The sequence below is a fragment of the Lepidochelys kempii genome, chromosome 15 (assembly GCF_965140265.1).
Source record: "Lepidochelys kempii isolate rLepKem1 chromosome 15, rLepKem1.hap2, whole genome shotgun sequence".
In the NCBI taxonomy this organism is placed as follows: Eukaryota; Metazoa; Chordata; order Testudines; family Cheloniidae; genus Lepidochelys; species Lepidochelys kempii.
The window spans coordinates 3,782,686-3,798,273 of record NC_133270.1 but is presented as its reverse complement, the minus strand read 5'-3'; the positions used below and the strand labels follow the sequence as shown (position 1 = coordinate 3,798,273).

Genomic DNA, 15,588 nt, shown 5'->3' with positions numbered 1-15,588 from the left:
GGTTGGGAGCCAGGACTCCTGGGTTCTAGTGACAGCTCTGCCACAATCTCCCCATGGTACCTAGGGAAGGCCTTGCCTCAGTTTCCCCACGGTTAGGTGGTCAGGCGCCACCCCTGGGGAACAGAGCTCCAGACGCTCTCACTGAACGCTGCCTACTGGGTGCAAGAGTGGGAGGTGCAGCACCTGCTGGGGAGGAGCTCACACTCCAGGCAAACTAGCCGGCAGCCTCTTCCTCCTGCCCACCCCCCCACGCCAGTGGGAGACTAAACCATCTGCATCCTCCTCACCTCCCACCCACCAGGACACTGGAGCCCTAGACTCAGGTCCCCTTGGCGGGACACCCTCCACTGCCCTGCTCCTTCAGCTCTAGCCCCCCAAGAGGCAGACCTCAGAGCATGCTAATCAACAGCTGGCTCTGCCCACCGCGTGGCCATATGCACAGCTCTGCCCACCAGCCATGCCCAGAGGCAGGGGCTGTGGCAGTGGTAGGCCTGGGTCGTGAGAGGTCCCAATCTCAACTGCTCCATTGGCACTATGGCAAGTACCCACCGTGCTCCTGGCACCAGGGTCTCCAGCTCTCTGCGCCTTGCCAGCAGCCTGCCCGGCACTGCTCAGGAACTGCCTGGCCACGGCTCCCCTGCACACTGCTCAGACAGGGTAGCTGATGGGAGCGGAAGGCAAAGGGACATGGAAGATGTGGGAACAGAGGAGAGTGAGCAGATGGGAGAGGGCGCTGAGGAGACCAGGGGACCCCTAACCAGAGCGTGCGAGCAGTAGCAAGTGTACAGCAATGGACCCGCCCCCTGGCCTGTTTTACCAAGGGGAAACTGAGGCACAGAGAGGGGCAAGGACATACTCGCTGTGTGACCTTGGTTCAGGTTAAGGGGCACAGCTGGGAACAGAACCCTGGAGTCCTAGCTCCCCATCTCGTGCTTGCCTGCTCTGATCACAGGAAAGGAGAGGGAGTGGCAGGAGCTGAGCTGGAAGGCAGCAGGCACCCTGGCTGGCACCAGATCCTCCCCACTCCATGCCCAGGGCATAGTGCAGACCTTCCTCCAGGAACAGAGCCAGAGCAGGGTCAATCCCTCCCCTAGAGGGCAGCCAGCAGCCCACGCCCTAGAGGGCAACTCACCAGAGCCGTCAGCTCCTCCACGTCCGTGATGGAGTCGAGCTTCCCAGAGAGCAGTGCCAGGGATTTCTGCTGCTCCTCCTCCAGCCGCTGAGACCTGCAGAGAGACAGTCTGACAAGGGGCACGCAGGCTGCTGGCGGGGGGCAAGTGTCCCACCTGGTGTAGGCTGGGGAATGGGGCTGTCCCCCCAGTGCCAGAAATCAAAGTGCACCCTCAGCTTCCTGGTGGTGCACACAGGGAGGGGCCAAGACAGTATGATGCCAGGATGGGGGCACTTCCCCTAAGCCGAGCTGTAGCTTCTCCTCTGAGGGGACCAGGGGCACACACAGGTCCCACAGCAGGAGGAACAGGTATCCAGGGAGCAGCATTCAGCCAGCACCGAGCTGCCTGCCAGGAGCACTGCCATCCCCACTGGGAGAGGCAAAGACTCTGCTCCCCATAAACCTGGCCCATTGGGCTCGAGAGGGCAGCTCAGCCCTGCCCACAAGGTGTGACAGAGCCCACAGCCCATGCCCTGCCCCTGCACTCACCGCAGCCAGTTCTCCTTGTTCTCCTGCCGGTGGCTGCTGCGCTCCGAGCGGAAGCGCTTGGACGCCAGAGCCTCCTCGTCCCGCTCCAGCTCCTGGCGCCGCAGCTCCCGGATGGCCGAGCGGATCTGGCGCCGCTCAGCAAGGTCCAGCGTGGCCTCCAGCTGGGGAGCAGAGCAGAGAGGGGAGGTCACCCAGGGACGGACAGAGCCTGCTATTCACCCAGCCCCCTTCTCCCAAGGGAGCTGCGCTCAGTGCCACCACCCGCCGTGCCACCCCCGCCTGCACTCAGCACAATGGGGCTGTTTGTGATGCTGCGCGAGCTCCACAGCAACATCACCACACACACGGCCGGGCACTGTCCTCACTAGGCAGCTGTCACGGAGTCCCCGGGCGATGCTCTGGAACTGCTCCCTACGAAGCCAGGCAGGACTCTGGGGAAGTCTCCTTTCTGGGAGCAGACTGTCTCTAGGACACACAGCTCACCCGGCTTCCAGCTTCCTGGGTCTGACCTCGGAGCATTCAGCCTCCTCTGCCCCTCTGTGCGCTTCCCACAGCGAGTCTGCCCAGGCGGGGTCCTGGGGAAGCCAGAGGGTCCTGCCCCCCAACTCCGCAGTCAGACGTGAGACTCTCAGCCAGCCAGTAAAACAGAGGGTTTATTAGATGACAGGGACATGGTCTAAGACAGAGCTTGTAGGTGCAGAGAACGGGACCCCTCAGCTGGGTCCATTTTGGGGGGCAGTGAGCCACACAACCCTGTCTGCACTTCACTCCATGTCCCCAGCCAGCCCCCAAACTGACTCTCCCTCCAGCCCCTCCTCCCCTGGGCTTTGTTCCTTTCCCGGGCCAGGAGGGCATCTGATTCCTTTGTTCTCCAACCCTTTAGCTCTGTGGCCAGGAAACAGGGTGTCGGCCATTCTCTGTGTCCAGACCCCTGCACACACCTGCCCTGTAGGGCTCTGCAATGATCGTACACCCTTATCCCACCACCTAGATACTTAAGAACGGCATAGGGGAAACTGAGGCACCCCCACACTATTCAGAGGAAACATTAAGAACAGTCCCGCTTCGTCACATCTCTCCCCCCTTCGAGACAGAAGTGAGCTGGATCACTTTAGCCGGTGACCTGGGGAAGTTCGAAGCCACCAACGTTCCCATGAATGCCCCACCATCTCTCCCATTCCTTGGTGGGAGTTACACCAGGCCCTTCCAGTTTCACACCCTCCCTTAGGTCAGGGCTGGTCGATAGCACTCGCATGCCACATATGGGAAGGTTTATGCTGCCCGTGCCCTTTTGCCACCCAAAACCCCCCAGGGGTCAAACTGGGATCGGGTCTTCTCCCAGTGCTCCAGTCTGGAGGGCTGCAATTCGGGCTCTCTTGGTTAAGAGCCCCCATTTTGATCTGGGCCACATAGTGTTCACTTACAGAACTAGCATGGAGACATTCCTTTCTCAACAACCTTGTCTCCCCAACAAGCTGGCCAAACACAGCCACTTGGTTATAGGACCATTTAAATTTCTTAACAGCTTTCTCTCCATCTGAGACCTTCTCAAAGCTATCCACACTGGATCTTTCAACAGGAAAGTCAGTGGCTTCATTCTCAACAGAAAATTTCTGGCTGTTAGGAACTGAAACTTTCTTGATTCAATCACTTTCACGCCCTTCAGTTGCAGTAAACTGCTTGCAAAGACTCCATGAGGATTCCTTTCCCCAGGGGCTTTTCGATGCAACAATTTACACTTCTCAGAAATTCTGCTCTTCCCCTCTTCCCCTAGGGCTTGCTCTAGAGGAACACTTTCCTGAGCAACAACAGACTCTTTCCGGGTCTCCCTTACATCCAGAATCACCTCTGGCCCATCCGGTGGATTCCTACACAATCCCCTTTCAGGCAAACTTACAGACTTCCTAGAGAAAAGGTCAGAAGCATTCTCCTTCCCTTTGCCACACACAAGTTCAGGAATCTTTTCCTTCTTGCTACAGGTTTCCATACCCTCAGTAGGTAACACAATCAAATCGCCTTTCTGCTCTCCTTGTGCCCTGGCTAGGATCTCACCCTGATTAGACAGAGTTGCTACACCCTTTCCCAGCCACATACTAGCAACAGGCAAAATACAAGCACCAGAATTGTCTGGGCTCTGGGGTTTTACATAGACACTAACTGGATGTGACCTAGTTACAGGGCCATTCTCCGAGCAGACACAAACTTAGGACCCTTCCCTTCCTGGGCTTTAGCTGATTCCAGAACCAACTCTGAGACAAATGCACGACCCTCAACCATCACAGGCTGAAAGGCCCCTTCTGTCTGCTCCACAGAAAAAGAAGAGCCAGACACACTTTCTCCTTTACCAGACACACAGCTTGGGATCTCATTCCCCTGGTCCCAGCACACAAGGCTGGTCACAGACAACTGCTTGGAGACCGGGGTAGCTCCCTCCATAGGCTACCCCTGACAGACACAGGCACATTTCCTTCACTGTCCCAATTCCCCACCCAGCTAACAGGTAAGGTCCAGGGACACTCATCTTCCACTCTCCTCACCTTCCCACGCTGCTGACTAGACACAGCCATCAGCTCACAAGGCTGCCTAGGCTCATCCAAACTTTCCCTACCAAGCACCTTGCCACTCCCAACAGATCCCCTGCCCCGCCTGTGTCTCCCCCCACTCAGCTGGGGTCTCAGCTCCCACTGTGCTCAGCGCTGCCCTTGCTGTCCCAGTGGGGGTAGGCAACGAGCTCGCTGCTTTCCTCACTGCATCAGAGCCAGCCTGATCCCCTTCTCCAGTGTGCAAGGGGGGCGGGGAGCATCTTTCTGTCCCACCCAGCCCCAGGGGTCTGGTTACAGGCAGGCAGGTAGCCTGAGCCTAGCGGCTCCTCCCCCCTGCCAGCCAGGTCATCTGCATTTTCACTGACCATTTCCCTCTCCACCGATTGGTTCCCTGGATTCAAATTCAAACCCTTGGATGTTACAGGAGCAGGGCCTGGATCCTGTCCCAAAGAGACACAGTCACTCCCCAACAGGGTCTCGCAGCTGATATCCTGGAGCACCCCAACGACCAGCCAGCCCCACCCCTCCTGGGTCTGCACAGGAATCTGGGCCATAGGCAGGGCGAGGGGCTTCATCCCTGGGACCCTCACCCAGCTCACACAGCCCCTCAGCATCTGAGGCTGCACCACCCAGGGCCTGACAACAGTTCTCTCTGTCCCAGGATCTCACCACCCCAGGAATGTCTCCCCATTGACCATCACCTGCTCCCACTGGGGGTCCAAGGGGCCTGGCCCCAGGAAACTCCACACAGACATATAGGTTGGGGTCAGGAGTGGGAGCCTGTCCACCTCCCCACCCATCTGGCTGACGGAGTCTATAGCCTTGGAACCCAGCAAGGGAGCTAGACACCGGGGCTTTTCCGCAGGGTCCCCCTCGTTCAAATCGCCAGCCTGCTCAAAGGCAGTGAGGTGGGCATCCACATTCCCCCACTCCTTAACCAGGGGCAGCAATTTAGTATTGAGGTTTCCTGAGGAACTGGCACCCCAGGGTCTATCCCCACTCACCCCTGGGGGGTCCCCTAGGCCTCTCCACTCCACCACCGCCAGTTCATGCTGCTGCTGCTTCTGCAGCTCTTTCTCGGGCTCTCGCTGTCTCTCACAGTCTTCTTCCTCTCTCGGACTCAGCTCCGATCCCTGGATGGGGAATCCAATCATGAAGACCCTCATCTGGTCAGGGACTGGAGTCTTGGGGAGGCCTGGCTACCACTGCAGCTGCTCCCAGATCCTGCTATAGCCCCATTTGGGTCACAAATCTGTTCCTTAGAGTGGTCATCCTCCTCCAGCTGCACGATTAACTGTGCCTTGGTGAACTTTCCAATGCGCAACCCTCTCTTTCTGCACCGGGTTACAGTGTCCTTCTTAAGGAGACGGTGACAGGCCATCACTCCGCTGTTCCCAAGTTGTTGCGGACTCACAGGCCTGTGTGTTCTCAGCTCCCCACGGTTTCCAGGGAGAACCCCTAGTGTGCCAGCCCTTCTCGAGGTCACCACCTCTTTGCTAGGATCAAGGTGCAGACTCCTCCGCCCCTTGGACTGCTCGCTGCAATCCCCAAGGGACCCCTGTTACTGCAAAAGTCCTTCTCTCTCCCAGGGCCAAGCCACAGGCTCCTCCACCCCTGAGACTGTTCATCGCAATCCCCAGGGGGACCCCATTACTGCACAGTCCTTCTCGCTGGTCACACACTCCCAGGGGTTAACTACCCCCCGAAACTGCTCCTCTCTGAGCCTTCAGCACGCCTGGTCCTCGTCAATCCCCCTTCGTTTTACTGCTCCCCAGTCACTTACAGCAGGAAACGCCATTCACCATTCACGAGGTGCAGTACATCTCACCTCTGCCACCAGTTGTCACAGAGTCCCCAGGCGATGCTCTGGAACTGCTCCCTACAAAGCCAGGCAGGACTCTGGGGAAGTCTCCTTTCTGGGAGCAGACTGTCTCTAGGACACACAGCTCGCACAACTTCCACCTTCCTGGGTCTGACCTCGGAGTATTCAGCATCCTCTGCCCCTCCGGGCGCTTCCCACAGCAAGTCCGCCCAGGCGGGGTCTTGGGGAAGCCAGAGGGTCCTGCACCCCAACTCCGCAGTTAGACGTGACTCTCAGCCAGCCAGTAAAACAGAGGTTTATTAAACGACAGGAACATGGTCTAAAACAGAGCTTGTAGGTGCAGAGAACTGGACCCCTCAGCTGGGTCCATTTTGGGGGGGCAGTGAGCCAGACAACCCCATCTGCACTTCACTCCATGTCCCAGCCAGCCCCCAAACTGAAAACGCCCTCCAGCCCCTCCTCCCCTGGGCTTTGTTCCTTTCCCCGGCCAGGAGGGCACCTGATTCCTTTGTTCTCCAACCCTTTAGCTCTCACCTTGCAGGGGGGAAGGGCCCAGGCCATCAGTTGCCAGGAAACAGGGTGTCGGCCATTCTCTGTGTCCAGACCCCTGCACACACCTGCCCTCTAGGGCTCTGCAATGATCATACACCTTTACCCCACCACCTAGATACTTAAGAACTGCCTAGGGGAAACTGAGGCACCCCCACACTATTCAGAGGAAACATTAAGAACAGTCCCACTTCGTCACACTCCTCTGAAGAGACAGAGATCTGTCCAGGGGGCACAGGTGATGGTTGGAGGGGAAAGAAAATGGATGGCCCAAGGGCTGGGTTAAGGGAGCCTGCGGAGATTTTGATGGGATGGGGTCCGCAGACACCCCTGATGCACCAGTGCAACTCCCCCCAACCACCACAGCCCTGCCCCCACAATGCCCCTCTTCTCCCTTCCCCACCCTCAGAGTTTGCTCTGCTTCACTGCCTGCGGGGGGTGGGGGGGGGGCCTATCCTGGATGCTGCAGCAGCTGGAGCGAGACGCCGGAGCGGGGAGGGCAGCGTGCCAGGGAGTGGGAGGCTTCATTTCCTGATGTCCCATCTCGCAGCAAGCTCTGATCCCCACGTCCCTTCCTTTGGGAGGGCTACGGCTGGGAGCAATGTTCAGCTACCCCCCCCACACACACACACACACGGCGGGAGAGCCACACTGGGCTGCCCAGAGAATGGGGGAGCAGGGGGCACAGTGTAGCGACCAAGCACTGGGCACAGGTTCCTATCAGCGACTAGGCGCCCCAAGGGAGGACCTTGAGGAGAAGCAGCTCCCCCTTGCCTGGGGCAAACAGGGACCCCCTGCTCCATGAGCTAGAGGAGCCTGGTCAGCCACTGTCTGCAGCCACCACACTGACCTGCCACAAGACGAGTTCTGACTCATGCCCAGCAGGTAGGGGAGGGGCAGCACCTTGGATATCAGGTGGGACAGGGCAGAGATTTGGGAGTGGTTGGAGCTGGCGGGGGTGACTGTGAAGAACCTGGGCTCTGAGCTTCACAGAGCATTCTGGGGGGCAGCGTGCTCAGCTCAGAGACCTCAGCTCCAGCAACCCTCCAAACGCTGGGCAAAACAGAATATCTCCCTCCCCCCCCCACAGCATAGCCCCCGCCCTCACATGCCACAGGGCTTCAACTGCAGCAAAGTGGCCTCAGCCACCCCACCCCACAGGACACCCTGAGCAGCCTTCCCCAGAATGGCAGCCGACAGGTCTGCAGAGCACTGCCATGGGCAGCGCCACTCACGCAGGAGGAAGGGCACCGCAGGCTCCCCGCGGGCCCAGTGCCCTGGGCCTGGTTGAGCAGCGGAGGGTGGCTCACTTGCTGTTGCTGAGGCAGCACGCCTGCCTTGCTCTGCACAGGGACTCCTTTCCAGGGATCAGCCTGGGACCCCACGGCTGGGCCAGGTGCGAGGAGCCAGGCCCAGGCCTAGCGGGAGTCCAGCGCTCCAGGGGCAGCCCAAAGACCCCCAGCCCCAAGGGGTGGGGACCCAGGAGACCCCAGGAAGCGAGGGCAGGAGCACAGCCAGCTGGGCCCCAAGCAAGCCAGAGTGCCTCTCCGACTGCAGTGTGTCAGGGCTGAAGGAGCCACTGGCTCCAGCAGCTATTTCTCATGGAGTTTGTTAAAAATAAATTATTTGACCCAAACCAGCTGCTGTTTGAGATGGAGCCTTTGAGGGTTGGGAGCAGTGATGCCAGATCCAGCCTGGGCTCCTGCTTCCACCTCCCCCCCCCCCCAAGCGCATGGAGTCACACAAACACTGCAGCCCACTGACCAGGCCCAAGGGGAAAGGCCCCCATTGCAGGAGGTGAACCCGCATCCCCCCCAGGGGCAGGCAGCTCCCATCCCGGCAGACCCAGCCTTTGTTTCTTGGGGGACTGGGAGAGGGTGGAATTAACATCTCCAGCCATCTGTAACCTGGGCCCATTCCCCATCAGTCCCCCAAGCAGCCAGCTAGGGACACCCCTCCATAAACCCTCTAGGGGGACACCCCACTCCAGATTCCTGGCCACACACCACAACCACTCAACAGAGGGTAAGTCCCGCAGCTGCTAGCCCAGCAGGCGAGGGCCCCAGGCTCCCCCCAGTCCCCACTTCCCTCCTGGCAGCTCCTGGCCTGTCTCCCACCTCCAGCCTGGACAGAGCAGCACCAGCTTGGGACTGGATTTCAGCACCGAGTTGGATGCAGCCCACATATGATGCAGCACTTGGCTGGGGAGGAGGGACTATGGAGCACGGTGTGGGTCGGGTCAGCCACCAGCTCTCCTGTTTCCGCAGCCGAGAGCTTGCTTTGCAAACATGCAGCATCATTCCGGGAGGTGCCAGGCCAGCTGGACCCCGCCCCCAAGAAGCCAGTGCCCTTTGGTGCCTCTGCCCTGGTGTGGGCTCTGGAAGCCCAGGCACTCACAGTGGGGTAAACATTGCCTGCCCCAGACCCCCTCCCCTCCACTAGGGTGCTCAATGGTGGAGTCCCTAGGGAGCGGCTCTGATGCACCAGGTTGGGGAGCTGGCAGGCACACGGGGAGGGACCAGATAGCAGGGTAGCTCAGAACTGTGCCAGGTTCTGCTTCCTAGATGCTAAAGCATCAGGTGGAGCTGCTATTCCATGCCTGAATCCCAAACCCCTGGCCCGGAACGGCTGCCATGCTGCAGCCCATGGCCATCCAGCTGCCCACAGCTATCCAGAGCCCCCAGCGCCGGGTCGGAGAGCAAGAGAGCCTACAGTGCTGGCGAACATGGGTCATCAGTGCTCTGCGCCATGCAGCCGGGGGCATCCGCTGGCCTGCCAGACACTTTGCCCCTGATTCCCAGAGAACAGGAGGGATCCCCCTCCCCCGAGCTCATCCCCACAGTCTGTGAGTGGATGGGGTCAGACAGGAGAGCGGGGAAGGAAAAGGCGGGATGGAAGGGATACCGAACCGAGATTAACTGGTGAAGGGGGGAGGGGAGATAGCCAGGCACCAGCCACAGGGCCTCTGGTGGGACCAGGTGGCAGATCCTGGGCATCCCTCTCCCCTTCACTCACAAACTGCCCTGGAGCCCAGGGCACGTACGCCAGTGCAGGAAGTGGCATTTTGCTGGCTAAAAGGCACCTCCTGGGAGAGCATCTGAGCCCTGGGGACTTGCCAGTGGGATCCCACTCTGAGATGAGGCTGCCAGAGACATCAGGGGGCTCACACTGGACAGCCCGATGCGCCGGAAAGCACAAGCGTGGCAGATACCTGCTTCCTTCTGGAGCCACGAGCATGGGCCTGTCTGGCTCCAAGTGTGTACCCCCTCCCTCTCATGCACTGCCCAACAGCACAGTTGCTATCAGCCACACTGTGGCTGGTTATCACATCCTGCAGCAACTGGTGCCCACATCCTGCAGCAACTGGTGCCCGTTCACCACAGCTGGGAATGGCCCCCAGGGCAGGGGGGCTGCCAGCCAGGGTCCAGCTGGCTCTCTTCTACACAGCCCCAGGCAGGGCTCTCCCACGGGGGCTTTAAGCCAGGATCGGGCCCTGCCTCTGGCCCCTGGGGCAGGGAAGCTGCTCCAGAACCCGTGGAAGGAAGGAAAGCGAGGCAGTTCTGGAGAGACGCGCAGGGAGAAAAGCTAGGAAGAGACAGGGCCTCTCGCTGCTCCCCTCGGATGGGCTGCTAATGAGGAAATTACCCCTTCCATGCCCGGGCCTCCTCCCAGCTCCTCCTCGGCAGCTGCTCCAGCTCTCCAGTAAAGGGGGGCGGAGCACTGACTAGCCAGGGCGGCTGCTGCTGTCCCCACGAAGCAGCACCAGGCACATTCCCCCCCACAGCCCTAGGTCAGTCATCCAGTGCCACGCAACATGCTGGCACACGGAGCAGGAAGGAGACACCACATGGGGCAGGCGGCCCACCCCGCCCTTCCACAGACAGGAAACCCTGCCTGGCAGCATTACCCTTTCCATCTGCTGACAGACTGCACAGGGATCAGCCAGGAGGCTGGGAGGCCTCACACCTCCCATGAGCCAGCTCCATTGGGGTCTCTCAGATTCACAGCCTGATGCCCCCAACCCCAACACAGCCCACCCAGGCTGGTACCCTGCCCCGTTCTCCCCGTGGGCTCTCCCTTCTCCCTGCCATCCTGGCCCTGAAGCCGAGTGCTCATGCCTGCACTCATGTGACGAAGTGGGACTGTTCTTAATGTTTCCTCTGAATAGTGTGGGGGGTGCCTCAGTTTCCCCTAGGCGGTTCTTAAGTATCTAGGTGGTGGGATAAGGGTGTACGATCATTGCAGAGCCCTACAGGGCAGGTGTGTGCAGGGGTCTGGACACAGAGAATGGCCGACACCCTGTTTCCTGGCCACGGATGGCCTGGGCCCTTCCCCCCTGCAAGGTGAGAGCTAAAGGGTTGGAGAACAAAGGAATCAGGTGCCCTCCCGGCCCGGGCCCGGGCAAGGGACAAAGTCCAGAGGAGGAGGGGCTGGAGGGAGTTTCAGTTTGGGGCTGTCTGGAGACATGGAGCGAAGTACAGACGTGGTTGACTGGCTCACTGGCCCCAAAATGGACCCAGCTGAGGGGTCCAGTTCTCTGCACCTACAAGCTCTGGTTTAGACCATGTTCCTGTCGTCTAATAAACCTTCTGTTTTACTGGCTGGCTGAGAGTCATGTCTGACTGTGGAGTTGGGGGTAGGACCCTCTGGCTTCCCCAGGAGCCCTGCCTGAGCGGACTTGCTGTGGGAAGCGCACGGAGGGGCAGAGGATGCTGAATGCTCCGAGGTCAGACCCAGGAAGGTGGAAGCTGTGTGAGCTGTGTGTCCTGCAGACAGGCTGCTCCCAGAAAGGAGACTTTCCCAGAGTCCTGACTGGCTTCATGGGGAGCAGTTCCAGAGCAACGCCCAGGGACTCCGTGACAACTCAGCAGTCCCACAGAGCTGGGATTCTGCCACCGCCCACGCTCCCCCGTGGTGCTGCCAGGCCCTCAGGGATGGAGGAGTCAGGCTTCCAGAGGACAGGAGCTTGTGAGGGGCTCTGGGGAGGAAGCAGAGCTCAGCATGGGGCCCAGGGCCCTTCGCCCTGCCCAGGATGGGGGCACAAGCTCTGCGCTCCTCATGCCCTCCTCAGCCCAGCCCAGCCAGGAATTGGTGCTCCTGCCTGTCCCTGCCCATCAGCGCGGAGCTGGACTCTTCACCTTGGGAGAGGCTACAGGGCACTGCAGGGCATCCTGGGCCAGGGGGCTGCCTGCCCTCCTCTTGGTAGACCCAGGCCTCTCCTCCTGCAGAGCCAGGTGTGCCCTGCTCCGGGGTAAACCCCTTGTGGGCACCCAGCAATCGTCAGCAGGCCAAGGCAAAGCTCCCACAGCTCCCAGTCCCACAGCCAGGGCAGGCCATTCTGCCCCCCAGCAACGCCTCTCCCCACCTTGGGGCTCCAGCATAGCCAGCCTGGGACAGCATCTCGCTCTGCCCTTCCATGGCCCAGCCCTGCCTAGTGCCGCTGCCTGCTCTGCAGGGTGAACTCACCACGCTGGACCCCTCAGGCTCTTCTCTGGAGCTTCCCCAGGACAAAGAAATGGTGGGGTGGGAAGCAGGAGCCCTGGCACTGGGCTTCCTCCTGGGCAAGCCTGGGCCACAGCCCCTGGGCCGTTCAGAGTCAGAACAGTGCTGGGCCTAGCAACGGCTGGCTTGGTGACCTGCAAGCAGCAGGTATTCCACCCCAGGGCAGGGCAGGGCCGCACAGCACAGAGAGCCGGGCATGTACTGCCCCTCAGGAACCATCACCCACAGGAGCAGGCTTGGGTGCTTCCCCCTCAGCTGCCAGCCTGCAGGATCAGCTGCCCCAGGCAGCAGGAGCGCTCAGCAGACAGACTAACTCCTGGGCGGGTTTCAGTCTGGCAGGGGCAGGGCAGGTGCCCGTGGCCAGAGCCCTGGGGCAGGGGCTTCCCTGTGCAGCATCAGCAAGGACGTTCTGGGGGAGGGGAAGATCAGAGGTGCCATGCAGAGTGAGTGGGGGGCACGCCCCCCAGCAGTTCCTGCCCCTCCCCCTCCCATCCACAAAAGCCGCCTCCACGCGCTGCCTCTGGGCCCCGGTGGCTGAGCCGAACTGGCCCGGCGTCTGCCTGAACAGCCCTCTCCAAATGCTGCCTTGAGGTCACCCCATCAGCACCCAGCCTTGCCAGGCGCCGAGCGGCACTCCAGCCCCACAGCGGGAAGAGGGGGCATGTCCACACCAAGCTCAAGGCTCCTACCCCTGCACAGCTGCTCCAGCCACTGCAGATGGGCCACCAGCCCTGCCACTGTGGTGTGCAGACCTGCTCTGAGGTGGGGGGGCGGAGAGCAGCCCAGGGACCCGTCTGCAGTGCCCCTGCTGTGGGGAAAAGCCTGGTGTGGACGCAGCTCGGAGACACCCACCCCAAGGAAGCAAACCCGCCCCCGCAGGCAGAGAGACCAGCTGGAGCCCCAGCCCCCTCCAAGGGCTCAGCTGCAAGACACTGCTTCCCAGGAGAAGGGAAATCTGGGGGTGGGGTGGGGGGAGGTCTAGGGAAAATCAGATGGATTCTCCCCAAGGCAAGGCAGAGGCATTGCCGGCTAGCCACGGGCAACAGGCCCAGCACCCCACTGTGCAGGGGCAGTTGGCTCAGATGAGCCCTCACCCTGCAGACCTTCCAGCTGCTCCCATTGAGACCCCCAGGCTGTGACCAGCTGCTGTGTGAGCATCAGCACCCCAACCCCCAACTCCCCATCCCACTGGATGCAGGTACAGCGGGAGGCCTGCCCAGCCCCCAGCATGGCACATCTCCATAGAGGGGACAGACATTGCTGTGGGCATCACTCCTACGAGATGGCAGTGCAGGGATGGGGGCAGAGTAGGGATGGTGGGAGTGGACATGGAGGGGTTTGGAGCCTTTCCCCTCATGGTGCAGACAGGAGGTGCCTCTCCACCATCCCTGTCCCTGCGTTTTGGCACTGCAGTTCTTTATCGGAGCAGGAAGGAGGGAACCCCTCCCCCTGGCCTAGCCCCCACAGCATGCCTCCCTCCTTCACCCTGCTGACAGCGCTTGGCCCCAGCACCATTTCCTGGACACTGGGTCACGTTTGCCTTCGTTGTCACCTCCGTTTCCTGGCAGCCCCGTGTCCCGCTGCGGCGCGCCTGACCCCCGGGCCATGCAGGAAGGGCAGAGGGCCGGTCGCGCTGGGCTGCTGGGAGCAGGACTGCCTGAATCAACACGGCTGGCGCACACGCTCCCAGAGCGGATGGCCAGGAGCGCCCGTGCCCCTTCCCTGTGGAGACATGGCCTGCAGCCCACCCCACATGGCCTTCCTTGCCCAGAGCGCAGGCCAGGACCCCAGCCAGCCAGGAAGAACGGCACCTATCATGCTCGCCCAGTCCTGGCAGCTCTGCCCCCTCAGCTGGCAGTTCTGCGGTCACAGCTGCGCCCCTCAGCCCAATGCCTCCTGGGGGAGCAGCCCAGCCAGAGACCAGGCTTCTCTTCCAATATCGGGCCTCTGGAGCCCTCTTGCTCCCAGACAGAGAACGGAGAAAGGGAGAGAAGCCAGCCAGGGTCTCCAGCTCTGCGCTTGGTTCCCTGGAAAGCGTTCCCTCCATGGAGGAGAGATTACAACGGAGCAGGCAAAGCATCCACATCTCTGACCCACGTCAGCACCGAGCCCAAGACAGTGAAAACAAACAGCCCTCGATGCTCTGCGGCCAGCTGCGCAGGGGAAACAAATGTGCTGGAAACCACAGCCTGAGCCGATCTGCAGGGAAAGGACTAAATGTCCCACCCTGCTCAGCTGAGCCGGCTGGCCGGGAGCTCCCAGAGGCCCTCATGCACCCCCTCCCCTGCCAGGCAGTAAATTAATGGTTACAAGCTAACGCCTGCCTAGTGAAACATACCATGTGGCCTTGTAAACAGGGCTCCCGCAAGTCACAGGTGGGCGGCTTCCCTGGCAGTGCCAGGCCCCCTGCCATTCACAAGCCTGTCCCCAGCACTGGGACGGGGCAAGTTTTCCATTTATAGGCAGCTGCTGCTAGGAAGCTATAATTACCTCCAAACCCGCATGGCTTTGGGGGCAGGCAAAGGACCCAAGGGAGCCAGCACACAACAGAAAGAGGGGCATCAAGGAGCCAGACACGGGCACATGGATGGACTGACTGAGCAGACAGAATACGGACAGTAGTCGGGTGCACGTCTCTCATGGCCTGCATCTCTAAAGGCTCTACGGACCACCTGTCTCTTGAAGCCATCCACCCCAGCCCCAGGCAGCCATCTCTGGGGTGGGTCATGGCAGCTGTTTAACAGTGCAGAACAACACTGCACAACAGTTCAAAGGAAGGACTGTAGGCAGGTGGGGGAGGGGGATCAGTGGGAAAGCGAGAGCCAGGGCTGGGAGAGGGATTGAGTGAAGGTAAAGCAAAGATCCAAAGGGGTGGGGGGAGACCACCCTTCCCAAAAGCCAGCATCAGTGAAGAAACAGGTGGAGCCTGCACCTGCGTCCCCCCAGCCCTGGCCTGCCCTTCGTCTGGCCCCAGCTGCGAGGGGATTTGCATTCTGCCTCTCTAATGAGCCAGACTGGAATGTGGAGAGGCCGGGTCGAGCTTTGGGTCAACCTGGTGCAGAGGGGGCTCAGCATACCCACCTGCAGCTTAACAGGCTGGGCTGGAGTCCACGGATGCATCCGGCTGCGTGTGAGAGGTGGGGGTGTCCAGGCGACAGCACGGGCCCCTGTGACCCAGGCCTGCCCCAGGGGCGAAAGACTCCCCCTCTCTCTGGGAGGATTTTGGTCCATGTTACTCAGAGACATTTACAATCCCCCTGATCGCACCACAGCCCTGCCAGGGGGGTTACCCATTTTCCCACAGCTGGGGCTGCCAGGGCAAGTTCTCGGGGCTGGTGCCCCCCCATGCAGGCTGAAGGACCTGGGGGCTCCGTCTCCCCCATGACCAGACTTGGTCACACTTCTCTTATTGCTGCATGGGCTGAGTCAGCCCCAGAACTGCCCGGCTCCCTTTCAGAAGAGAAGGCAACAGTGTGAACATTCAAACCATCCAATCAGCTGCCAGCTGGGCA

General features: G+C 60.7%; 1 protein-coding gene across 4 annotated transcripts in view; it reads right to left on the bottom strand.

Annotated features, from left to right (window-relative positions):
- SMTN (smoothelin) overlaps positions 1–15,588 on the bottom strand; it is a 52,792-nt gene that overhangs the window by 29,852 nt on the left and 7,352 nt on the right. For all 4 annotated transcript variants that reach the window (XM_073313650.1, XM_073313654.1, XM_073313653.1 and 1 more), the window contains exons 3-4: positions 1,661–1,821; positions 1,133–1,226 (exon numbers count right to left, since the gene is read on the bottom strand). In XM_073313650.1, the coding sequence (XP_073169751.1) occupies positions 1,133–1,226; positions 1,661–1,821 (255 nt within the window). The remainder of the gene's footprint in view (positions 1–1,132; positions 1,227–1,660; positions 1,822–15,588) is intronic.